Genomic DNA, 27470 nt, shown 5'->3' with positions numbered 1-27470 from the left:
CACCTCCGCACAAGGCCCTCCATTGACTTCTAACCTGATGAGAGACCACAGGAGACAAAGGGCCGTGGGGCGGGGCCCATCCCTCCGACAAGCCTGTGAACAAACGTTAACACGGCTGCAACTGTCCACCCCCTGAATCACTGAATTTATTGACCAACCACAGAGCCCATTCAGGCCTGGAAGGACTGATAAAGAAAGGGGGGACAGGAACGCCACCAAGGCCCAGTGAGGGAACCCATGCTTAGGTGACATGAGGGAGGAGAAGGGCTTTGTGACCGTCTGGTGGGTCACGGACCTTTTACCGAACATGGGAGCCTTTGTGTCATCTGTAAAATGAGGCCAGGCGTAAGTAAGCGAGCATCAGGTTGGCCTTGTGTCCCGAGTATTAATCAAGGGTCTTAAGGGGGTCCAACAACGTTGAAGAAACTGCAGGACAGTGATGTGCAAAAACATGCGTAACACCTAAAAGAACAACGTATGGTGGAGAAAAGTGTGCCTTTGGGGGCCGTTACTATGCAAAATATCCTGAGCAGACACTGTTACAATCAGCAGACAGACTGTGTACACGGGCCCACGTCTTGGAAATACACAACACCAAAAGAAAAAAAAAAAAAGTGTGGGCGGGGGGAGAAAAAGTCTAAAATGCTTGAAATAGCGCACGTCTGAGTGCAAGCTTGAGAAAACCTTTTTCAGCGAGTAGCTAGCTGTGAGGAAGAAAGACTGTGTGTTTTAGCTTCTTTATGTCTTTCTACCACTCTCCATCTGTTCCTCTACTGATACAAAAGGAATACAGCAGAGAGTACACAAAAACCCATATTGCTTTGTGGAGAGGCAACACTATCCACGAAACTACATCGCAAACACAGACAGAAAGCACGACATCCCGGCTCTGTGGACATCGTGTTTACCGAAAAGATGATCCGCAGGATTCACAGACACACATGAATTCATGATCCCTCCTCATCCTCATCATGAATATTCCCAAAAAGGCTCTTCCCCTGATCTGTGGGAGATTCCTTTCTCTTTTTTTTTTTGGTACAAGCGAGGACCCCCTTCTCTCATTCACAGTCTCCTCTAAATCCACCCATTCACTGCCTATAGGCCCTGATCTCCACATGAAATGATACCCCTCTTTCTCCTCCACTCTGGCGCCTTTAAGCGCCCATATGCCAGGCAGCGAGGAGGCTGGGAAAGCCCATAATTGATCAGTAAGTCTAGGCTGAAAAAGTGTGACCAAGGTCAGCCCCCCACGAAGCACGCAAGAGTGGCTTCAGATACAGATTTATTGCAAATTGAAATGGAAGTTCTGCAGAGCAAACACAAAACTTTTTTTTTGCATGATCCAGATAAGAAAGAAAGCACAAACGTGTTACAGTTTCTGTTAAAAATGTTCTGTTTTGCATTAAGAAAGAACATTTCATCACATAATTTAAAATTACATTTTAAAACTGCTTAAAATATATATATTTGTTTACAAAATTAGACGTTAAAATTAACCATTAAAACATTTTATAGCAGCAAGTGTTTTAATGATTGGGTTTGATTAATTAATCAAAACATTATTACTCTCCAGTACCTTTGTGATGTTAAATGATGAAATGCAAACTATCACACCCACATTTATGCGCAATAAAAAGAATTTCAACTGATATTTTTCTGCTTTTCACTTCCACAGGAAGAAATTCAGGCAAAGCAACTAAAAAAAAAAGACCTAAAAAAATCCAACAGTGGAATGTTTTCTGCCTCAGAAATCGGAAAGTACCATTTACGCCCATAAACAGGCGTTAAATCTCTCACGTCTCTTTGAAAGTTTCTTTGAATTTGTACAGCTTTGAAGTTCTACCAGCAGCAATGTAACTGAATGGTAAAAACAGCGGGAGGGCAGTGTATCCATGTGATAGAGCTGATCTTTTGTTCAGTGTCAGACTTTCAGATATTTCAAAGAGTGGGGCATAATGAAAAAACTCAAAACAATGGAAAGATTAATCTGACCATTCCCAGTGTCTAGTGTCCAGAGCAGTACTTGATTTTCTTTTAAGCTACTAACGGTTGGCACTACAAGACAATACCAGTACCATGCCTGCACAGCAACCAGCAATTAATATTAGCTTAACACCAAGTGTAGCAACAAGAGGGAATGCCTATTAGAGCCTAGCTTTGCACAGAGACAGGATGCCCAACAAAAAAATGCCACCATGTGAGTCCATAGTGGGCAGATTTGAGTGAACTGTGCTGTGTGGGCAGGAAAAAACCCACATGCATGTTTTTCCTTAAAGAAAGCCTAAGTGCAGCCCATAGCAGTTTTCCCTTTTGAGTCTCCATAAGGGTCTTCTCTGGTAACACATAGCCCATATAAAACTCTGGTAGTCCAAAGACAAAATTGCAATGGCTGGATGTTGTTGATATGGAATGGACTTCAGGAAAGTGGTGTAAAAATCTGCCAAATTAAATATGAGCAGCTGCCTGTTGTGGTGACCCCCTAAGTAGTTTGTTGTTTTTTTGTTGGAGTGACATTCTGGTCCACTCTTCGCTCCAGTTTGTTGCATGTGAGGTGGAAAATATGTACTCAATGAGTTATAATATCATATCTCAGTATCTGATAGAGCACATAGGGGCCCAGTTTTGCAGCCTACCTTGGGAAACACTGTATGTATGGCATATACCTGAACTGTCAGGTACAGTTGGCCCCAGTGGGGCAGCCAATACTATGTGCAGAGAGGAACCAACTGTGTGGCCCATTACAGGCCTGCAGTGAGTAAGCCCACACTCTGCTCTACAGTTCGGGGCCCCGATGCGTCCTACATTTCATACTGGTTCTCAGACACTGTGGCCCATGTGACTGCCCACAGTGACCCCTCATGGGGCCCTAGGTAGCATGTTTGCTAAGGTAGCTATTCCCCCCTGTTTCCAGGCTTGGTGCTAGGCTAAATTTAATGACACATTGAACATTTCCCGAGAAAACAAATAATGCCAAGCTTTTCCTTTAATAATCCTCTGGCTCAAGTTTCAGCAGCGAGATACGACAGTACGGCTACGATAGAAGTACACGGTGTTTGTCCATTTTGAGGAGGTGAATTAAACCATCATACAAGCTTTAGGGAAGCTTCAGGTTTAGCCTGTGTTGAGTTTTGGTTGGCAGTCACATTGAGGTCAGAGATGCTGGATTTTAGGTCACTGGCATAGGTGACAGCGGAGGGTTGGGGGGGCCACTCACTGCCTTCCTGCAGCTCCAGAGCCAGCTGCATATACAGCGCCCTTGGTGCCTTGTGTCTCCGACAGAACAACCAGGAGAGGACGGACGAAGCCCAGCGGTCATTGGCCACCTGAACATGTAAGGTGGAAAATAACTACTCAGTTAGCTATAATTATATCATATTTCTCAGATACTAAAATCGCAGGATCTGATTTTCTGCACACAAACATTACAAAGTGAGCAACGCATTTGATTAAATCCAGGGGGAAAAAAAACAGACGACAAGAATCTGAAACGCAAGAAAGTAACAGTTGAGGTTTACAGCTGTTCAGACGGTTCTCCAAAACAGTCAGTCAATACCTTGTTCCACTGCATCCCTCACATGTCTTAATGGATGGTAACACTGAGACAAAAACTTCAACATAAAAGCCATAAAATGTAAAAGAAAAAAACCTGACATATCCTCACAGATTAAAGTGACAAATTTATTGGAAGAAAAACTAAATTCATGAGAAACAAATTTCAGTTCTGAGACAGTATAATATGTATAATTTGGACCTCTTCACAGCACAAACAGAGAAAGCACCCCAAACGTATGAGGCCAGTGGCAGTTTTGATTACTCTTGTAGTTCCTCAAGTGTGAAATCCATCACCTCATCCATCTTATGTTCTTCTGAACAGACACAGTTCATGGTGATGTTTTTTAAAAGTCCACATGCTTATGAACTTTGTGGGCTCAAGTTAGAAAGTATTCGTAACTCAGATTGTACACTGCAGTCTGTGTTGTGATTAGATTTAGACAGTCTTGCTGTCTAAACAGTGATGTATTTCTCCAATGTGTCATTTTCTGTCATTTTTTTGTGAATTTATGGATTTAATCATGGATTAAAATTGTTGTTTTTGCCTGTTGATTTGAATATTACCAACACTCCCAGCCCCATATTTATGTATTTAAGCCTACAATGGCCCCAATAAGACATTATAACCATTGGTGACTGGAAAAAGAGCTTTAAGCTGATGGGTTCATAGAATAAACTAGACTTGGTCATTCATGACCTGCTCAATAGTGTAAATGTTAGCTTTTTTTTGGCTATGTAATCCGTGTTATTGTTGTAAAATGAGAAGAAAATAAAAAGCAGGAGAATCGAGGTTAAGGATAACATGCTACTGTCTACACAGTGAAAGAACAGAAAGTGTAGTGAAAAGCTTCCCAACCTGCGGCGTGTGAGCGGAGGAGGCCTCTGCGGGGCGACATGCCCTGTGATTGCCTCTGAAAACTAGCCTCCACAAGATGATGTCAAGGATCAAAATCTATGGAAGATTTCAGGAACTTGAGAATCAGCTGATTATGAAAATCAGAAAGTCGAAAACATCTTAAATGGAGAAAAAAATGATTCACTGATTTCATTATTTAGCAGTGATGCACCACCGACACTTACTCAGTAAGAAAGAAAGCAAGAAATCAGATGCAAAATAAACTAAATTAAAGCATGCAAATCACAGTTTGCAATTTTAAAAGGAGCTCAATCACAGCAAGCAGGCGGGGTGTGGTGGTTTCTGAGCCGTACCTCCAACAAGAAAGAAGCAGCCGCATTCCCGATCATAATGATGACCAGAGTGACACGCCAGTCATGGGGAACACACACGATCTGGGGAGGCAGGAGAGGATGGAGAGCGGTGAGTGCGGCACCTCTGAGCCAATGCAACATCTCAGACATTCACGCTTTTGCGCAGATGTTTCTCTTTTTCGGTCCCAACACGAGGCAACTTAAAGCCTGTGGTGTGACAGTAACACGCGGAGAAAATGAGAGAAACAACGTTTACCTGCAGGAAGTTGTCAACAGCAGGGAAGGGATGCAGCATGATGAGGAGGAGAAAAGTGTACAGACCGATGCAGGTCAGCATAAACAGCCCTCGTGGAAGAAAAGTTACAATCTTTATCAATTTATATGTGAGATACAGGGAAATTCCTAAGTTGTAACTGTTTTTAAACTCCTTTTCTGTTTTTTTAAAGCTTAAAAGTGTATTTGTGTTTCCTTAAAATTTGAAACACGCATCGCTGACAAAACAGTCTTAGCCTTACAGTTCTTGTAGCTTGGTTGTCTGAAGGGTTTTCCCTTGGAAAAAACGATCGCCACAGCTAAATACTGGAAGGTGGAGATGTAGAAGAGGGACGTGTTCTCATAGTTCCTGATGTTTTTATGGGTTTGAGGATCAGTTACGTTAACTCTGACAGAGAAGATGGACCTGGAAACATTACAGGCGCTGCAGGAAAAGAGAAAAATGCAGAAAATGAGGACAAAGGTCTCCTTTTACAAACTAAGAAAGCAAGAATCAAACACGATAAAGGCAAGTGAAAAGCAAACGTTTCAAACGTCTGTTTTTTTTCTGTAACCAGCTGATATTAAACAGCACGCCGCCAACTTGAGCAGTAAATAAAGAGCTTCACATAACAACTGTTAGAGAAATCGGTTTATGTTTAGTGTGTCTGAAAGAAATATTGGGCAGATTTTTTATTTTTAAGCACGTGTCATCACCACATTAACAATCCTAACAGACCAATATGTTAAAAAAATAAATGGTAAATGGTCTGTATTTGTATAGCGTTTTACTAGTCGTTTTGGGGTCCCTAAGGCAAGCTACATTGTAGCCACAGCCACCCTGGGGCGCACTGACAGAGGCGAGGCTGCCAGACACTGGCGCCACCGGGCCCTCTGACCACCACCAATAGGCAACCGGTGAAGTGTCTTGCCCAAGGACACAACGACCGAGACTGTCCAAGCCGGGGCTCGAACCGGCAACCTTCCAATTACAAGGCGAACTCCCAACTCTTGAGCCACGATCGCCCCACAATAAATAAATAAATCTACATTACTCACTTTGACTGAGGCGTCCATGTCTCGTACCAGCTCTGCTGTCGTACCAGGAGAAAAGCCAGGACCTGGAAGACCAGGCAGGTGAGGATCTGGGTCAGGACTGAGAAGAGCAGCTGGCCTGAGATCAGACTGGATGGCGGGCGACGCCACACCAGCTCCTTCCAGGCTGGGTTTAGACTCACTGACAGAGAGGATATAGTCATTAGAGAGCTGTTATTTGAACGCTGACTGTAAAAATAATAATAATAATTTGGTGCTCGTCGCCACGCTGCTCACTTGTAAAGGCAATGGTGAGAATGATGATGAGGTCAATGAAGAGAAACTGGAAGTCTCCCAAGTTGCTGAGAACCTAAAATATCAAAAGATCACACAGCGACAAATTAATGGCTCTATAATCTCAGCTGACACTCGCTGACTTTAGAGCTAACCTACATTCCTGTGTCACACTGTGTCATTGTCATCCTTTTCCCAGCAGCGGCGCGTCACTTTGCTGTCACGTTCCTTTGTTTCACCTAAACTTCTTTTTAAAGACGCAACTTGTGGGAACCGTATCAAAGTTTGATATGGTATACATTCCTGTTTGGGACCCTTCCCCCCATTTTATTCATGGTGTCTCAAATGACACAATGTTTTCCCAGCAGGTGACAAAGAGAAAAAATTTGGAAGGACAAATATCTATTCACCGAGTAGAGCAGGATGACACTGATGAACTGGATGATGCTGTAGAGAGCCATGAACTTAAACACGCAGAACGATGTTATGAGGGCGGCCCGTCCCTCCCTTTAGAAGGAAACACAGGATTTAGAGTTCAAATCAAAGCTGTTCTCAGCTGAAGATGCTCTCAGGGTGTGAATAAAGCTGTGAGATACATTTACTCCTTTACCTGATTAGGTTGGGGACGCAGGAGATGTTTGAGGTAGAGGAGGTGAAGGGTGACGCAACCGACGCCTCCAGCTCTGACAGAGAAATCCCGCTGTGAGCTCTCTTCAGCGCCTGAGAGGGAGAGAGGACTAAATTAATATAACTCACTTTGGTTTTGCAGCGTTACTCAAACCCAGAGGTAAAAAACTCAGCTTGATAAGAGTAACTTATTCATCAATACATCAAATATATCAATTACTGTGTGTCAGTACATAAAATATTTAAGGAAACTACAGCTGTGGGCACCGAGGGAAAAACAAAACACCGCAAAGTCAAAAGGAACCATGACTGCAAGTAAAATGTAAACCTACATAAATGCTTTTAAAGCATGCATACACGTGGTTTACTTTACACTTAGTCCAAGTATGTGATATGCAGGTTGCTTTATACCACCTGTAGCCTCTTGTTCAGCTTTAAGAGGCTACAGTGTTTCAGTTTGTTTTGCAAAAAAGCATAAGAGACGATGAAAAATATCATTTTTTATTATAAAGCTGACTCAGACTTACTCCACAGTCATTAGCACCATCGCCACACATCCCAACGGTGTAACTGGAAGATAAATAAAACACATGAAGACACACACACAGGTGGCATGAAACGGATTAAACGCAAAACCACAAAACGGAGGAGCGACTCACTCCATGCTCTGCAGGACTTCCACCAGCTGAGTCTTCTGGTCTGGAGCCATGCGAGCAAACACGGTGGCTCTCAGCACAAGCTGCAGTGCCACCATGAGGGGAAGAGGAGAATTACACAGCTTTACACATGTTCAAAGCTAACGTGGACCAAGTAACAGACAAAGAGTACGTGGGTGTTTATCCCTGTACCTTCTTGACCAGCTGGGGAAAGTATTCAATGATGACAGCGAAGGCCTTGCCGCTTACAGCGAAGTGATAACTTTGCTCCTGCTGAGAAACCTCCCCATCCCAGGTCCCTTCATCCAGCTCGATCTCCACAATCTGAAGGAGTAAAGATGAGCCAGTCATACCATGGTACTATTTTATGTGGAGAATAAAATATCAGATTTAAGCCAAACAAACCTTTTTTTTTTTTTTTTACCTAAAGGGATTCATGCAACTGAACGACTGAAAAATGTATAAATGTATAAAACGAGCTCTGCACTGACAAATGTTTCAGTTCTTTCATTCTATATGAACTCAAAGGCAAAAATACTGTAAAAGTAAAGAGATGCCTCAACATGTAGGTGTCAAACCTACTGCAAACAGCAGAGTGGTTGAACAGGATTTGGAACAGTATTTAAAAACCAGCCTTAACAAGAGAAGGTAAATCATCTGTCCAGGCATGTGTTGTTTTCCTTGAATTACAGTACCATGAAAGTGTCTCGACACACACGTCAATGCTTTTAATGGTTGCTTCCAAGGAGCCAGACCTTCCTGTAATATTTGTATCTTGAAGCACTTTGTTACCAACGGCCTGTCACAAAAACACATCATTTGTTCCCATTTCTTGTGTTCAATCTATGAAAAATGGCAACGAAAACAGTTTGACAGGCGTAAAATTGTATTTTTGCACCAACCAAAAATGAATGCCAAAGAGCTAATAGCTGAAAGCTTTTAATGTCTCAGAATGATGTGCAAAAAAAAAAGGGGTGTCAACATAAGGCCTGGGGGCCAGAATCAGCCCAGCGAAGCCTTCAGCCGGCCCTCTGGAAGGCTTTGGAAAAGTAGTTAAGTTACAGATAAAAATACTGAAAACTGCTGTTCACAAACGCTGTCCATCTAATCTGACTGAGCTGGAGCTGTTTTGCAAAGAAGAATGGGCAAAGATTTCAGTCTCTAGATGTGCAAAGCTGTTAGAGACATACCCTAAAAGACTGGCAGCTGTAATTGCAGCAAAAGGTGGTTCTACAAAGTATTGACTCAGGGGGCTGAATAATTACGCACACCCCACTTTTCAGTTATTTATTTGTAAAAAATGTTTGGTATCATGTAGGATTTTCGCTCCACTTCTCACGTGTACACTACTTTGCATTGGTCTCTCACGTGGAATTCCAATAAAACTGATTCATGTTTGTGGCTGCAATGTGACAAAACGTGGGAAAGTTCAAGGGGGCCGAATACTTTTGCAAGCAGCTATCTTTACACTGACAGAAAGGGCAGTTTTACTGGTCTAGACCACATTAGATGGGCTGTATGTAAATGAGTTTGATATTCCTGCCTTAAGATTTGAGGAAAGAGAAGAAGAAATAGCAGACCATTAAAAATAAACAGTATCTGAAAGTCATGTCTGAGAAACAACAGCAAAGAGCTGACACAGAATCTGAGAGATAAATATGGGCCTTCAGTTGATCCGTCCACTGTTCACTGAAGCCTCATCAGAAATGGTCTCAGTGGAAGGGTGACTGTCAAGAAGCCGTTCTTAAGGAAGGGAAACAAAGAGAAAAGGCTGAGGTATGAAAATTACACAAGAACTGGACTGAAAATCAGTGTCAACATATCTGATGGAGAGATTATTCAAACTTTAATGAAGCAGAGAAAGGTACAAAAGGCAGTCAACATCCAAAGAAGAGCTCTGGAACATCCTTCAAGAAGTCTGGAGAAATACTAGGGCTGGCTAAAACCTTCTTCCCAGTACCGTCCACTAACCGGGGATTACTCGGTGGTTCTTACCTCGTTGTCCTTAACAGCCTGAGCTTGGTTTTCAGTGTAATGCCACGTGATACTCGCAGGCTGGAAATCTTTGGGAGGCACAGCATCTGCTATTATGACCTTCTCGTGTGGACGGACCATTCCACAGTCTCGAGCCACCGATATGGCCGTCAACATATTGTCGCCTATCAGAAGATGCAGAGGAGAGGAGGGAAATGAGAGGCACAAACATTTAAATTTGTGTCACAAATAAAAGACAAATTGACTGAGCTGCATTACCCGTGACCATCAATGTGCGTATGTTGGCTCGCTGCAATTCACATAAAACACCAGCAGTCTCTGGTTTGATTTTGTTCTGCATGATGATCAGACCGAGGAACTCCATGTTGGTCTCTAATACGTCCCTATGAGAGAAAAATCATAGACTTGTGCTGCCATTTTTTAAGGAATCCACAAAAAGTCACATTTAGAGACAAACATATCAGGATGAATCTGGGACACACGGTGACTTCTGACTTTTAGACATCATAAATCTGAGGTTATCGCTGAGCTCAGCTCACTTACATAACATTCTTCCTGTCTTTAAGTTTAGTTAATGATTTCCTACTTTTATCACACTGACCCCAAACACCCGGAAACAAACACTAATATGCTGCTGTTCGGCAAGCACGTCTTTGAGCATAGAGTCACTTAATAAATCATTCATATTGCAGTCACCTCAAACAGTTGTGTGTCTTTTGGCAGCACGACATTGTGGCAGATGACAAAACTGCTAGTCATTTCAAATACTTCTAATATAAAAGCTCTCAAACAAGCCTTCCTCCTCATGTTTCACTGAGCAAGGACATTTTCTGCCCTGCAATAGAAGGACTTTGAGCTAAGTTACTCTAAGAGCAGCTTCGAGCTTCTAAAAGCTTCATCAGCAAGATGAGAAACCACGTTGCAAGCATTTTCTTCAGGGTGGGAGTATCCACATGCACTGTGGACAGTATTATCTGAGGATACGGGCGTACAGTACCTGCTGAGGTTCTGGACTTTGTGCCAGGAGAGTTTGGACTCTAGCTGACGATGTGCCAGGGCAATAACCCTGAAGCCCTGCCTGGTGTAGGCCTCCAGAGTCTCTGTGAACGTCTGTGGGACTAAACAGAAGGTCAGAGCTATGTTGGTGTGACCTTATTATATAACATGAGACAAGATAAGAAATGATTTTGTGGGACAGGGAGGACATATTTTATTCATTTGTATTTCTTTACAGCAAAGTCAAATAAAAAGGGAGGAAATAACCATCCCATGTCTGACTTGTGTGCTGTCTGCAGAGGCTGGCCACCACCTCCGGTGCCCCTTTTAAGAAGGCGTCCATTTTTTTTTCCCCCAGCCTCCTGACCACCACGCTCATCCTCTGCAGCGCCGAGGAGAAGGGGAACTGACGCACAATGCCCATCTCACAGGCCTGAGGAGCAAAAGTCACATGTTTGAACTGAAAAAAATAATTGCTCTGATTCTAAAAATGTGTTGATTTATTCTCTTCACAACAAGTGATTCAAAGAGTAGTTTGACAGCTGCTTCCAGGCTTCATGCTAGGCTATAATTTACAGCTAGCTACGTCAGATTTACAAGATTTAACACTCAGCAACAAAGTGAATACAAAAACATTGATGTTTTCATGAAATGGCAACTTACAGATAATTCAGAAAGCTCCTGAAAAAGAAAAAAAAAACCAAAATGTGTCATTTTAGGAGTGGAAAATCCGGCATTGATTTATAGTCATCAATGAACATACGGAGGTCACGGTACCATGCTCTGAGGTAGTGGATTGCTCTGATGGGCTTCAGGGGCGATGTGCTTTGGAGGGCGTACAACTGTGGGCATTATGGGATTGTGGAGCGCGGTTTCTTCCTCGGTGGGTTCTTCTAGGATCTAAAACAAAAGCATCACCTTTCTGCCTTGAATCACTGAGTCAAGGCTGCTGTAAATAAAGGTATTTTTTTTGCTGGAGCTTGGAGCTGGAGATTTCACTTACAGGCCATCAGTAACTAACCACGCTAAACACAAATCTCTGCTTACCCAGCCTGTAGCGCTGAACATCTTGAGGTCCAAAGGGTCTCCAGAGAGCTCTCCTTCTATTTTGGTCAGTGAGTGGCAGGTTGCCATGCAGGCCACGAATGTAGTGTTTACAAGACTGTCTTTAGCAGCCTCAGACTCAGGTGAACAAAAGCTGCAGCGAAGAGAGAAGGTCTGACTCAACGACTCGATTCTTTGTAGGTGCGAAAGAAGCAAATCGTGACTCTATAAAACTCTGTGTGAAAACAACACAAAGTTTCTGTGACATTTCCAAATCTGTTAATAGAAGCCCCGATAGTAAAGGTCTAAATTTCTCTGTCCAGTGTTTCATAGACGTAAAGTTAAAGACTGTACATAAAAGATGGAACTATTGGTTCACAGGCTACTAATGTAAGCGCGGACGTTGTTTGGTTTTCTGAAATCAGAAGAAATTAGCATCGAGTGGATTCAACCGAGAAACAGTCCTCAGGATGTTTACTGTAGCAACACGTTAGCCACACCCTAAAGCATACGCGGCTTTACTCCAAAGAAACATTTTTTAAAAAACAGACCTTTTATATATTTAACAAGATTTAAAATAATTGACTTTGCCCATAAACTCATCATGAAAAGATTTAGCAAGGTCAAAATCAAAAGTGAGTACGACTGTCGTTTTCTCAGACTTTTACGATCAGATACACCCTCTGCTTGCCATCTACTACGTACAGTCTATGACCAAAGAAGTCACGATTACTTTTCCTTCAGATGTGTCAGGACAAAATTATTAGAGAAACTGTTAGCAGACAGCAGTAAAATACAGATGCATTCTTTGTTATTCAATAAATCAACAAGCCGCTAAATGAAGCATTTTAAAGCTATGATGCAATAATGCAATACCTTTTTGTATGTGCTGTCTTTATTTTGAGAGAACTTTACAGAGACTAGACAGTAAAGCATGGATGGAGTGGGGGGAGCAATATGCAGGAAATGACTGAGGGGGAAGTTGAACTAAGGCACCTGCAGTTGCCTTTGGCATATTTGCTACTTGCACAAAGAGGTGAGCTATAGCAGTTCCTATTTGTTTCTGGTTATACTTGGAGATCTGATCTTAATATGCACACGAATGGCAATAAACCCAAAGTTGCCACTTCCTACCTGCCATCCTCAGCCCTGTGAATGCCCCACAGGTCCAAACCGTCCTCAGTCAGAGTACCAGTCTGAGGGAAAACAAAAACTGCACATTATTACGAAGCTACCAACTCAGGCCTCGTACATCTTATCAGCAAGAGCAGGAAATCAATCTGAACAGCCCATAATTCTAGACAGTGGAACGGAACAAGACTAAGCAGCTTCCTCAAAAGACAAAACAAGGACAAAGATGTGACCCAGCGTGGAAGCATTTAGCTGTTGAGTACATAACCTTTCTACCAACTGAGGTCAGTGTTAAAAATAAATAAAACCAACAACAACAAACTTTATCTCCTTTACAGCCAAACAAACTATGAATAATGTCGGTGTCTCTTTATTTTCAGAACTGACGAATTTGTTCCTTCTCTTAATGAATTTTACAATCTAGAAAATGTTGGAAAATGCCTGGGAAAATCAGACTTCACTGAATAATTAATCAAATTTATCAACTTTGAATGCTTTTCTCAAACTAACAACATTACAACCCGTTTCTCATGTCAAGCACAGCCTGCTTAGATACGTCTAAGTCCTCATAAACTTGTACAGCATCACTCTTTTGAGTGCATAAAGCTCGATGTTATGAACAAATAGCATATTTGCACGACCACAGCTCTGCCTCGAGACATTTACGGTCATTAAATCATGCAGTCACTCTCAAAAAAGAACTTGTGCTTGAACTGGAAGTGGGTTTGAATGTGTGGAAAACCAATTTTCATGCATTTTGTCTGAGGACTGATTTCTGAGCTACTTCAGATCCTCTGCTTCTACATTTTCTAACTCACCTTGTCAAAGCAAACCACGTTAAGCTGACCGCACATGTTGATCCTCTGCGGACTGATGCAGAAGATGCCGATGCGCTTCAGACGCCGCTGTGCGTAAACGATGCCGGCCGTCATGGCGGCCGGTAAGGCCGGGGGCACGGTAATGGTCACGATGTCCAGAGATTCAATAATGATGGTTTTAGCTGGGACCTGGACAGAACCAACAGCAACTGTGATTTAGCTCACTGAAGATGTTCATAAGCCTCTTAAAGAGCAGTAATACCTTGTTCATGATGCTGAGGACGATGGTATAGATGAAGCCGATGCCCGCCACCCCAACAAGACACAACAGGAACAGGTATGCGTCGTGGTACAGCTTGAAGTCAGTGGGTTTAGGGTAAAGAATAGAACGCACAAGTTGGCCTTTCTCTGTGCTAAAGCCTGTGGAGACACACAAGTAATACTCTCTGATTATTTTCTTTCTTTTGAGGGTGCTCAGTCTAAAGCAGAAGCTAAACCGCCACAGTGGGTCCCAGTCCGTCTCTCTCCAGTTTACCTGTTCGCACCACAACAGCTTTCACCAGTTCTCCGGTGTAGAAGCGGGTCTGGATGACGTGGGTACCACAGTAGAGGGTGTGTTTTTTATGCTCATCTATATTGTAGCTCCTGGCTCCTTCCTCGCCAGCACTGGGCAGACTGGTCTTGGTGACTGGCACACTCTCTCCTAAAAGAGATTTTTTTATAATCAAAAGAAAATATCAAAAAGATCAGATGCAGAAATGAAGACCAGAACACCAGAATGGCTTTTACTGAAATATTGAATATTTATTCAATTAACCATCTGCTTTTTGAATTGCTGCATATTTTTGCAACATTCATTCTGCTGAAGCAACTATTTATAATATAATATAATATACATATTAATGGTACACATATTGTGATGTCCTGGTTGCACTGCTTTTGGCACCTGAGAGGTGGGAGTGACAGGAGTATCTAAAGCCAGCTCCTGCAAATTCACACACACACTCTCTCTGGTGCAGCTAGATGTTTAACGATCTAACACAGACCTACAGGAGGGGGGGAAACAAATGGTGCCAAAAACCATGGCTACCAGGACATCACAATATGTGGACAGGATCCAGCTTTCAACATACAGTCACGTGAAAAACAACATTTGCATTTCACCTTGTCTGGTGCATATCAGCACAGAGAGCTCAAACAAACTGTCAACCACGGCGGTAGAGGCGTGATGATTTGGGTTTGGTTTTACATCCACACAACCTGGCGCCCTGCAGTTATTGAGTCGACCATAAACTCGTGATAAGTCAAATGTGACGTCATCTGTCTAACAGCTAGTAATTGAACAGGACAACGATCCCAAACACAGCAGCAAATCTGCATCAAGATGTCTTAAAAAAAAGAGAATTGGGGTGTTGCGAATGCCCAGTCGAAGTCCAGACCGCAACCTTATTGAAATGCTGCGGCAGGACTTTAACAGGAGAACTGTGCCTATCTCGATGCCCAAAAACATTAAAAAAAAAAAAAGAAAAAAAAAAGCGAAACAACACTGTGATTTAAGTGGCCCAAAATCTCCCCATAATGATGTAAGACACACGTGTCATACGTAAGTTATTGCTGCCAAAGGTGGTTCTACAGGCTAATGAATCATAGGGTATTCTTAGTTTTTTAAGGACCGTTTACAGTCATGTGAAAAACGTTCTTCACATGACTGTACTTAATTACATGGGATATTTACTTATGACAAATAGTCATAAGACAAAACCAACACCTAGCAATACAACGAGGCAGACATAAATAAAAGGAACAAACGTCAAATATAAAAATTCTATGATGTAAAAAAAATGTTATTATCAGATGATAGGCAAACAGATGCAAATGACTTTTAAAATGAGAACACTAGAGATGCAGAAAATAAAACATCTCAGCGCTCACATCATTCCCATTCACATATAGGCAGGCTTCAGCATCCACCTGGCTGGACAGCTTTGGAAAATGTGAAGAAGGAAGGCGTTTTGAACTTTTTTAATTTTTCCAAACCATGAATCGTAGCGCTAATTAAAGACTGACTGGACGATGCTTTTAGTTTACTCACTGGTTGGGGTGGAAAAAGTCCAAGTATATCAGCGTGTTTTCCTTTAGTTGGTAAACAATAATGTGCAAATGTTAGAAGATGCTTGCGTTGGATCCAGGTACATCTGGGTCCGTGTTTTCAGGACGAGCTTCTACGTTCTAATGTGACTACTGCAAAGCCCCGCCCACATGCTCTTAAAAACCTCCTGTTTGTGAACGCCAGCCAATCAGAGTAAAATTATCTTAAACTGAGTGGGGCGACTGTGGCACTGGGGGTTGGGAAGCGCATCTGTAACCGGAAGGTCGCCGGTTCGATTCCCGGGCTCTCTGTCCTGGTCGTTGTGTTCTTGGGCAACACACTTCGCCTACTGGTGTTGGCCAGAGGGGCCGGTGGCGCGATATGGCAGCCTCGCTTCTGTCAGTCTGCCCCAGGGCAGCTGTGGCTACAACCGTAGCTGCCTCCACCAGTGTGTGAATGCGAGAGTGAATGAATAGTGGCATTGTAAAGCGCTTTGGGTGCCTTGAAAAGCGCTATATAAATCCAATCCATTATTATTATTATTATGAAGTGTGAGGTGCCCTAACAGCTTTCTAACTGAGAGCAAAAGGTCAGAGAAGGATATGATGTCCTAATCTATGGATTCATTAACGTAAAGCAGATGAACTTTGCATAAGTTAGAGGCTGCTGAACTTGTTTTAAAGGGCCAGCGATGATACAATAAGGTCATGTATGACAATGTGGGCAAAAAAAAAGAAAGAAAGAAAGAAAGAAAAATGTAATGATGACATAACAGCTCATCGGGTTATTCCCTGTAAAATGATAAATGTGACCTAAGTTCTTCTGAACTGTGGACGGGCAAAGGACGCCTCGCCGTGGCATAAGCTAATCAGTCCTTCAGCTAGACGAGCTAAAAATCAAAGCTGGCTTAATCTTTGATATATTGTAGCAGTGACAGAAGTACCAGCTGCCTCTCACGAACAGTCATAAAGTGTAAAGAGATAAGTGACGAGAGATAACCACTGATTCCTGGAAGAACAGTAGTAACTTTTCATGGACTTTTCTCCACGGCGAGCGCGGCGAAGAGCAGTCTCACCTGTCAGCATGCTCTCGTTCACAATGCAGGTTCCGCGGACGAGCACGGCGTCGCACGGCATTATCATCCCATTCGCTGGAATGGCGATGACATCGCCGGGCACGAGCTCCGTTGACATGGCCTGTTCAATATCTGTGGTCAAGATCATGAAAGAAAACTTTGGATACACACTGTCTCTGTAGCCAGTCACAAGGCAAAGCAGCTATTAGCTTTGTGTCATGATCAGAGATGAAAACATGCCTTTATTCCCTCTGCACACGGAAACACGAACCACGCTGTGGGCTGCCACCATGTCGTGCAGCATGACGTATTGCTGAAAGGAGAAGAAAAACAGCTCTTCAAAGGCACCAGAACACAACTGCGTTGAAAACAGGTGACCGAGAGCAGAGCCGTCTCAGGCGTGACTCACCTTTTTAATGGTGTACAGTGAGGTAGCGATAGAAATGATGGACATGAAAACGATGGCTGAGGCATAATAATAATAATCTTCAAAGCTCCAGAGAATAATGCTGAAGAGCTGGAAGATGTAAAAAGGGTTCAAGACCTGAAAAAAACATGCAAACAGGGGGAATTAGTAGAAATGATAGATGTGCTGTAAGAAAATATGTTATGCAAGAGCTTGAAACTCACCTCCTTTACCAGAAGCTTTAACAGAGAGGGCACTCTCACTGCAATCTCATTCTCCCCAAAAAACAGCCTCCTGATAAAGAAGAATCAAACCAATTTGTCCCTCATGAAAAATCCATCTGCTGCTTCTTCATTATTTTTTTAAATGAGCAAATAACTTAAGAAAACAGCCTGTAAGAAAGCCCAGCATGTACCTGTAGTCTTGTAATGTTTTAGAAAGCCCAGAGCTGTGCTCAGAGTGAAGGCTTGCACAGCTCACATTCACATCCTCCAGGCCTCTAGAAAACGAATACAATTCCTGTCAACTGCAGCTGAGCAGAGCAACACACACACCGACCGGGCATAACATTATGAGCACTGACAGGTGAAGTGAATAACACTGATTATCTCTTCATCGTGGCAGCTGTGAGTGGGTGGGATGCATTAGGAAGCAAGTGAACATTTTGTCCTCAAAGGTGATGTGTTAGAAGCTGGAAAATCTGGGAAGTGTGAAGATTTAAGAGTCTGACGAGGGCCAAATTGTGATGGCTGGACAACTGAGTCAGAGCATCTCCAAAGCTGCAGCTATCGTGGGGCGTTCTCGGTCTGCAGGGGTCACTGCTTCATGTATGCAGGATGTGCAGGAGAAACAAGTCGGACCCATGGACACCCTGCCTCCTAACTTACATGACCTAAAGGATCCGTTGCTTGGTGGGGGCTGTTTTGGCAGCAAAAGGGGGACCAACACAATATTAGGCAGGTGGTCATAATGTTATGCCTTATTGGTGTGTATCTGATCATGCAGAACCTGGCAAAAACTATGCAATCAACAAAAAAACCATCACAATTACTATTCTGTTACACCTCCTCACGCATTACAAGGGAATTCCATCATTTTTTCCCTTTACTTAACTGAATTTGTAAAAAAAAGCTGTAATACATGTAGCACATCAAATATTCTGAACACAAGACTACAGCACACATACTCAGTGGGATGCTTACTTGTATAATTCAAAGTTCTGTATCACATCATTCCAGTAGTATCGAGCGCTGTGGTGGACGAAATAGTGAACCTGAGAGGGGGAGAGGGGAGAATCCAAACACTTAGTCTGTAAAACAGATTTGTTCAAAATGGGTTAGTTAGAAAACTATCAAATAGTAACCGGAGACACGGCTTCATACTAAAGTACCTGAACCAGCTGCCTGTGAGAAAACTGTCCGTAGCAGTCTTCGTGTACAGCGCTGACACCAAGGTCTCCGTCTCCATTTGGTACCTGGTTTTCAGGCTGGGAAGCCAAACTGTCAAAGGGCTTCTTCCCAGGAGCCAACATCACATGCACTTTGGCTCGAAACCACTGTTTGAACTCATCCTGAGGTAACAATATAGAGCAGCACAGTTTTCCTGTTCGTGAGGCTACATTAAATTTATCAGACACAGTATGTGTGCCAAAGAAATAAAATGCTTCATTTCAATATTAAACTACAGCACATACCGTTGTCCTGAGCAGCACTGTGTGTGCGTCCTTCAGCGTGGTGTGAGTACAGGTGCTCTTCACACCCCACTCAGGTAACCAGTAGAGGAGCAGCAGCAGGAGACCACCAGAGCAAATAACACCTGCGCCCACCAGGATCCTCTTCCACAGACAGGGTCTGTAACCCGACACCTCCTGCACAGGTACGCTAACATGTTAACATGGCTGTGTAGTTGTGTCTTGTCTGTAAAACACCTGGTAATATGCTGGATTCAAGGATTTATTTCAGCCACAGATTAATGAATAGACAATTGATTCTCTAGCAAGTATTTCCCAAAGCAGGTGGATGGTGTGCACTGGAATGCATCAGGAATGGCATCCTTCTTGCAATCCACCCTTTTATCTGTGATTGGGACCGCCACAAGGAGCTCGCTAGCTTGTGACCCCCCTGAAGCTGGTGCCTCCCCCCAGTCTCAAACCAGGGATGGATGGACAAAACCTGCATTACTGAAACTGAATTTGAAACCAAAGATATTCAATGTGTAATAAATACTAAGAGAATTGGAAAAACATATTAGTGACTTATCCTAATCTGGAGTCTGACATCCATTTACATCTTATATGTTAATGCACAGCTAGCTAGAGGTGGGACTCAGTAGACAACCCACAATACAATATTACTGTGATTATTAACATTGTGTGACCTGCTGAGCATTGCAGTGACGCATGTTGTTCAACTACAAATTATGTCCTCAAAGTTAAACTTTATCAGTATCTGTTTTGTTGCAATACGATACAGTTATCTCACGTCAGTTATTTTTTGGCTGCAAAATGAGATCATCAAGCGTACCAACACTGTCCCTAAAACCTGCTATAAATGTAAGACAGTCAGTCTGCTATCAGTCTGTGAATGAATGGTAATTACGTGCAATCTGTTTCTGATAATACACCAATTAACTGCGACAAATCACTGAAAAAAAATAATCAAACATCAATGCCGTCTACATAAAAAGAAATTCACATTTAACAGCAATTCATATTTAATTATCAGAGTTTAAGTTTGTAGTTTTTCCATCATATTTTAATTAATTAAACAAAAAAAAAAAATTTGGTGTCTATATCGATACAATATCACAACACAAAATGTAGCTATGCTGTATCAATTCCCCCCCCCCCACCCCATTACTAGTTACCTTTTTTAAGAAGGATGCATACTTAATTGCTCCCAGTATAAAGAAATTGTTAATACTAATCAACAGGGGTGGGAAGTAACAAAGTACAAATACTTTTTTAGTGTACTTAATTAGAAATTTCAGGTAGCTATGGAAGCCCGTTTCTGCAAGTAAAAAAAAAGAAAAAAAAAAAGATCCATAACTTGAAATTTTGAGTTCTTTTCTCAAAATTTCAACTTATTAACTCAAAATTTTGAGAAAAGTAACTCGAAATTTTGAGATAGCGCTTCCAATCAGTGATCTACGTGAATGACGTCATTTCCTTGTTACCCGGAAGTTGAAACCTTCAGCTACAAATGCTACAGCTAAGCTACCAGTATTACATCATGTCATGAATCCACAGATTGCTGAGTATTTTCAGAGTGGCTTCAAAAACAATGAAATCCTTGTGTTATTAGCTGAATCGCATGGTGTTATTATCAGCAAACGTACTCACGAAAGAGCCAGTTTGTTGCGATCCGGTTTTGAGTGCACGTTACTCTGCGCCATATGCTTCCGGGTAACAAGAAAGTGACCTCATTCACCTAGATTACTGATTGGCAGAGCTAACACGAAATTTCGAGAAACATAAGTCTAAATTTCAAGAAAATAACTCGAAATTTCGACCTATGGATACTTGGTTTTTTGGGGGGGGGTTTAGTGGCGGAAACGGGCTTCCATAGGTATCTGTACTTGAGTTGTTGTTTTTTTTAAACAACTTTTTATTTTTACGCCCTAAGTTTTTAAACAAATATTTGTACTTTCTAATCCTTATATTTTCAAAACAGACTCATTACCTTAGGTTTAAGGCATTTGAGGGGAGTTATTATTTCATGACACTGGCTTTCAGACATCAAACTGACTTGAGCCTAAACAGTAACACATGAAAGGCCATCCTGTTCCAGTACTATTCGCCAAGTGATGTGGCATAAACAGAGATTAAAGATGTAAAAAAAAACTGCCTGGTAAAGTTAAAGGGATTAAAGTGAGGTGTGTTTTCTTTTTTTCGGTACAGTACCAGAATGACTGCAGGTGTCCAGAAGTTGCAGTACTTCAGCATCTAGCTAGCCCCACGAAAGACGAGCGAACATAAAGGCAGTAATGTTTTGTAAATGGCAGCTAATTTCAAATACAGCATTTCTATCAGCAAACACACAAACAGTTTGTTTGCAGTTTATCTGCTAGCTAAAGGTGGAGCTGCTGGTTTTCACAGGGAGAGAAAAGAAAGAGAGCCAACTTCACTCAGAGATGGAGAAAGATGACAAAGACAGGAAAGGAAGACGAGAGGTTAGATTTAAAGGTAAGGACGGCTCAGTGGTGTTTGACTAACTGGAAATGTAAATCTTCTTTGTAAGTCCTGTTTTTAAATCAGATACTGGGTCTGTACATGTGACATTATGTTTGGTTGCACAATATGAAGAACAAACTGAGGTAAACTAACTGTGCTATTTAAAGGATACATGAAAATCCTCTGCAAGTTAGTGCAGGATAAACAGGTTTGTTTGCTGCACTGTGATGAGTTTAAAGTAAAGAACAGCGTGTGACCGGTGCACAGTGGCTAAGGTTTCATGGTCAGAGTTAGGTTACATGAAGGGTGGCAGAGATGATGATGCTGAGATCCATTCACTGAATTCACCTTCATACCAACTTTATAGTGTCTAATATAAAGACAGCATAAACTGTGTACTGTATCGAGGATGGAAATCAGTAACATCTGCTGACATCTGGTTGAATTAAGTCGTGTATTTGGAATTTATTGTGGTTAAATTCATATTCTATTAAACAGATTCAGGCTGACTACAATTAGAATTAAAAATTAAACTGAAAGCTTTGCATGAAACAGCTGGCAGAAAGGTTCTTCAAAGAGCTACTTTCTTACTCTGAGTACATTTCAGAGCATGTACTTTTTCACTTATACTTGAGTAAAGAAGTTGAATCAGTACTTCAACTTTTACTAGAGTATTTTTAAACAGTATCTGTACTTCTACTAAAATACAAAATCTCTTTTGCCACCTCTGCTAATCACTACATTCCTTTTGCATTACCCGAAAGATGACCCGAAATGCACTCTCACATAATTACCAGTTAACAACATAAGCTTTAGTTTCCAGTCCCACACACACACACACACACACACACACACACACACACACACACACACACACCCCTGTTCTAACGATCTTTGAACACAAAGCAATAATGTAAACCAGCCCAAAGAATCTTGAAAGCGATCGCCACGGTGATTCTACCTCAGAAACACGTACAGGTAGGAATGGATGTAGGGATGCAACGATACCAATTTTTACAAACCGATACGATACTGATACTTGGATCTGAGTACTTGCCGATACAGAGTACAAAAACCGATACTTCTACCACACACACACATACACACAAATGAAGACAGGTTTTATTTTATTCTCTGCCGATAAAAAATAAAATCTTAATAAAAATGACCACAAAAAAAAATTTCAAGTGAAAAATAAGCACTTCTGTTAAATTATTGCAGAGTCTCCACATTGTAATTTAACAAAATACCACTGAACTATTGGCACTGTCTCGAGCTTTCGGAATAATAAATAAACACTTCTGTTTGGAATAAAATAGATACAAATTAGGTTTGAGAATAAAATAAACTTTTAAATTATTGCAGAGTATCCATATTGTAAACAAACAAACAAAATAACGAAAGTATTTGGCATTGACGAACTCCTCATCTCCCCGTGGATCATCAGTCCACTGTGCCGTTAAACCAAGGACTGACATCGCGCACACACTGCTTGTCTTTACCTCTTCAGAAAGTTTTGGCACCATTATCTCCCTGATGTATGGGCGGTTGGGAATTTCATATCATGGCTCGAGTATGCTGAGAAGACAGTGCAATCCTATGTTTTCCACGGCCGGCATTGGCTGGTCATCCAGAGCGATAAAATGAGTCAGAGCCTCTGTTATTTAAACTGCCCGTGGATTTTCTCTTGACATTTTTCATCGCTTTTCCAAAACCTGAGTTAAAGTTGGCTGTTCCGGTCCACACTGCTGACATTTTGCTTAGCCTAGCTACAGCAGCCTCCAGTTTCTCTTTTTTATCTGGAGCCGCCAGTCTGACTCGTCTAACCCTGTGCCTGTTTAGCGCGGGATGTCCCCCTAGTGGCCAATCTAAAAAACTACAGCAGAAATGACAAGCCACCCTCTGATTAATGAAATAAGTTAGTATCGTTTCATGGTATCGGTTAACTTTTACGAGTATGAGTACACACACATTTTACCGGGTATCGGGTATCGGCCCCGATACCCGATACCAGTATCGGTATCGGTGCATCCCTAAATGGATGCTACATTTATATTTCAAAAATAGTGATTATCACGGCTTTTGTTATCTGTTGAGGTTCAGGCTATGGGCTGCTGGTCTCGGCGTGGGAAAACATTCAGCGTTAACACTCTGGGTTCTTAGCTAGCTTTGTGTTAGCATGCTGTCTAATGTCTGCAAGGAGCTGATGTTGTGCTATGCTGTGATGTCAGTATAATGCGACTGTTTCTGCATCATGTTCTTGTTCCCTCATGCAAAGAAAAAAGGTAATGCCCAAATTTCCACTCTTCTCTGCACATTAACTGAAATCAGCTGACTGTAGCCCAGCAGACAAACATTATACACAAAATATGCATTTTTAGTTCTACCTGCCTGACGTGCAGATAACTGGAGAGCCTTGGTAATTTAAGTACCGGCATAATTGCAACTTTAATACAGTAATCACATTGCATTCAGTTAGTGCATTACCAAAAAACATGTTTCTTTGTAGCGAGTTACAACTCTATCAGTATATTGGATTAATGCAATGGCCTGCCAAATAATACTGTCTGCTCAGAGGTTCAGACCATCCAAGAGGTTTGTGATCCAGTTTTCTTGACTGACATTCAAGTATTTATTGGTCTGTTACTGAACGCCAGTTAGCCATGTCCATGCGTTTTGCCCATGTAGTTTATGGCTTCCTAGTGTTAGGTGATAACTTAGCTCTCCACCCACATGTCTAAATATTATAACTTCTGGATCTAGTAAACCAACGTGCCAACAGTAACACAGTTGAGGTTTTAACACGCCAAGTCCACAGACCATTGGCTGATGTCCATCTGTAGTAAACACAACCTGCTTCCTTTAAAACAACAACAACAACAACAACAACAACAACAAAAAACAGTTGTACCCATCTGACTGAAACTCACTCTTCTTTTACACATTACTTACATACACTGGTGCATTTTCATGCCAAAAGTAGATGATATGAGAAAACCAAAAAGTGAAATAACTGAAATGATACTCACCATCTCATCCTCCAGGCCTGGGCTGATGAGCTTCACCTCGTTCACCTTCATTTTCTCAGATGTCCCGAAACTACGAAGAAATGCAAAAAAATATAATTTTTTACCCGCAGGTGTGTCATCACTCGTGGAAGCTCTTCAGCTATCAAGGATCTCTTCAACTCTGTGTAGTTGATAAAGGTCCTTCAATCGCAGCCAAGGGCATAAAATGACTTCATTTTACAGTCTCTCAAGAGATAGCAACCTAAACTAATAATGAAGTCAGCCATTTATTATTTATTTATTTTTTCCTATTTGGCTTTTCATCATTGGAGATGAAAACAAAGTTAGATACAAGTCAAACAACATCACGACAAGGACAAAAATCGTATCCGTGAGATAACCGATGAGGTGTCTGTGTGGAAGAATGAGCTGTCATCGAACCCGCCTGAACTGAAAAATGCTCCAACGTATTCCAAGCCTCTTGTGATTCTTCTGCAAACATCTACCTTCATTAAGTCCTGACAGTTCATTCTTAATGTTGCCGATTTTCAAGTTTGACGGAACAGTATTGTTAATGCACTCAATATGACTCGAAGCACTTTATACACTTGCTTTATTTATCTATCAAATCAACAATCAGGAATGTACTAAAAACAGACATTAGTGTGTAATCTGAACATCATAATCCTACTCACTCTGCATGACCCCAGTTCAAACACATCTGTTAATTACTTATAATAAATATAAGAATAGTATTAAGCAACAATCAGTGCATGATAGGCCGCAATATACACAGAAACCTTTGCACTATTGTTAAGTTCAAAAACAGTCACAGCTGCAGTTTTCTGTGTGTCATCCACCTGACCTGGCCCATCAAGAGCTCCATGTCTGTAATACAGTACTTATTAACTTATTTAAAATGTACTTTTTCATTTAGCACTCCTTGCAATTTTGATTTAAAGGTTTAACATTAAAGTGCATTTTTTTTCTTCCATGGAAAATTTTTAATTTAAAAATGGAAAACAAATAGACCTCAGCTTTACTATGACAAAAATCAAACTTATCCTAACATGCAAGTCTTTGATCTGATCAGGTGCATCTCAAAAACTCACAATATCTTTGGAAAAATTCAAAGTTTTCTATCAGTTATTTAAGAAAGTGAAATTGTTACGTATTCTAGACTCGCTATACAGAAACTGCGATGTGATAACTCAGAGTTTACAGCTCAAAGAATCATTGAATGAAAAGTATTCAAAGATTTCATTTGGGGTTTGAGTGAATTATTATTTAAACAGTGTAAATACTGTGTACCTCTAATTCAGTACACGCAACCACAATCATGGGGAAGCCAGCTGACTTCACAGTTGCCCAAATGATGATCATCGACATCCTCCACGAGCAGGGTGAACCACAGGAGGTCACAGCTTAAAAGGCTGGCTGTTCTCAGAGTGCGGTATAGAAGCATATCAAAGCTGACTGGAAGGGAAAAGGCGCACAAGCACCTTCAGCCTTAAGGTGACTGTGAAGAAAAGTTAATTCAAGAACTTGGGAGAGCTTCAATAGGAGTGAACTGCATCTACAGCCACCGGGTACAGAGGTCCTCAGGAAAGGAGCAACGAGAGTCATAATAGGAAGCCACACCTGAACCAGGGATTCAGAAATGTCTTACCTGAGCTAACGAGAAAATGAACTGCTCAGCGATCCAAAATCCTCTTTTAAAACAGAAGTAAACTTGGCACAGAGTCTGGATGAAGAGCAGAGAGGCAAAGAACCCAAGGTGTTTGTAATCCAGTGTAAAGTTTCTGCAGTCTGTGATCTGCTGGCATCGGTGGTGGTTGGTGGTGGTCACAGATGCACAAATTCATGGTAAAGGAGCAGAAACCAAGTAGAGTGCATAAATGAAGATGATAAGAGATGAGATTGGTCTCTTCCAGATTTGATAAGGTTAGAAATCATAAACTACACCCTTCGTAGTTATCAGATCTGATATGAGACAATATATTTTAGCTAAAGTTGTTAATTCCTCCAGTGGAGTTTGTGGACAACCAGCAGATGTGCATAAAAGCAGCTCTGTCCAAACACCTTACCAACAGCCTTTATATTGGCTTTTCCTTTAACTTTCCCTTTATCTTTATATAAAACCACTTTATTGCCATTAAAAAGTCACTAAAAGTGAACATATGGTGCTGCTCTGTGCCAGGAAAACTTGTAGGGGCAGATATGAAATAAATAAAACGGAAACACTGCTGCACTCTGCAAGAATCTGACACTCTATGTAAGCAATGGCTTCCCAACAGCTTGATCTTAAATATATTGGAGTGTCCAAATCAAATCAAAGCCAGTCCTGAATGTGTAGCAGGGATTTGGCCGAGCTGTGCACACATGTGCAACATGACAGCTTAAACCCTTCTGCACATGCAGCCCACACAGACCCAGGTGTGTGAATCCTCTAAAAGGTGTCTCCACCACATGCCAGCCCCACATGAGCCATATTTAACAAATCCGACAACCAAAGCGATAAACGCGCTGCTTTAACTGCAAAAATTTCAACTGTTGATGTTTGAGTGTAAGAGCAGAAAAAACACAGATTTCCACGGTTTTAATCACAGCCTATCGGGCATGATCAGTGGACGTAAAGCACTTTCCAGTCTCACTAACTTTCACCAACATGGATCAAAGTCGTCAAAAAAGTTTCGCAAGCTGCCGCTAAACTGAGATTTGGCGCATTTTTTGCTGAAAGCGTCCAAAAACGTTACAATCATCGCGTAAACAAGCGTGGATTCATGCGAGCTGCCGACTTACCGATGCCTCCTCTCTCTATGCTGGATCAGATCAGACCCTGCATGGTGGTGCTGCTGCATTAAAGTTTGCTTGGATGCCCTCTGCAGCCCGCAAACACTGCGGATCGTGCAGCGGCTGTCTGGAGAAACGCGCGGTGGACACAGCAGGAGATCCACGCTGCGAGGCGACCCGGACCGTCCCAAACCGGTCCATTTACAAGGAAGTGGGGAAAACAGGATGTGAGGTCACTGAAGGACACCGCTTTTGGGGCGAATTTCTGCAAGTTGCAACGAATCGTGTGCAAGACTGACTCGCAGTATTCAGACTGGTT

At 41.8% G+C, this 27470-nt stretch overlaps 1 protein-coding gene across 1 annotated transcript; it reads right to left on the bottom strand.

Moving 5' to 3' along the window:
• Positions 1-1271: 1271 nt before the first annotated feature.
• LOC102790355 (polyamine-transporting ATPase 13A3-like) lies at positions 1272-27361 on the bottom strand. The gene is made up of 33 exons (XM_006786822.3): positions 27161-27361; positions 24380-24449; positions 18873-19046; positions 18570-18749; positions 18382-18452; positions 17595-17678; positions 17404-17473; positions 17183-17317; positions 17014-17086; positions 16774-16905; positions 14145-14312; positions 13872-14029; positions 13610-13798; positions 12795-12856; positions 11664-11814; positions 11394-11516; positions 11280-11297; positions 10899-11049; positions 10618-10738; positions 9879-10003; positions 9621-9784; positions 7818-7949; positions 7629-7708; positions 7497-7539; positions 6953-7062; positions 6753-6849; positions 6346-6418; positions 6073-6250; positions 5277-5458; positions 5018-5106; positions 4762-4842; positions 4409-4504; positions 1272-3323 (listed from the first exon to the last, which is right to left on the bottom strand). Exons 1-33 carry the CDS (start codon positions 27217-27219, stop codon positions 3084-3086), a joined length of 3879 nt encoding a protein of 1292 aa, XP_006786885.2. The 5' UTR covers positions 27220-27361; the 3' UTR covers positions 1272-3083.
• Positions 27362-27470: the final 109 nt, after the last annotated feature.

This window comes from Neolamprologus brichardi, chromosome 18, assembly GCF_056152115.1.
Source record: "Neolamprologus brichardi isolate AB-2024 chromosome 18, ASM5615211v1, whole genome shotgun sequence".
In the NCBI taxonomy this organism is placed as follows: domain Eukaryota; kingdom Metazoa; phylum Chordata; class Actinopteri; order Cichliformes; family Cichlidae; genus Neolamprologus; species Neolamprologus brichardi.
The sequence above is the reverse complement of the archived record's forward strand: the minus strand, read 5'-3'. Positions and strand labels throughout refer to the sequence as shown.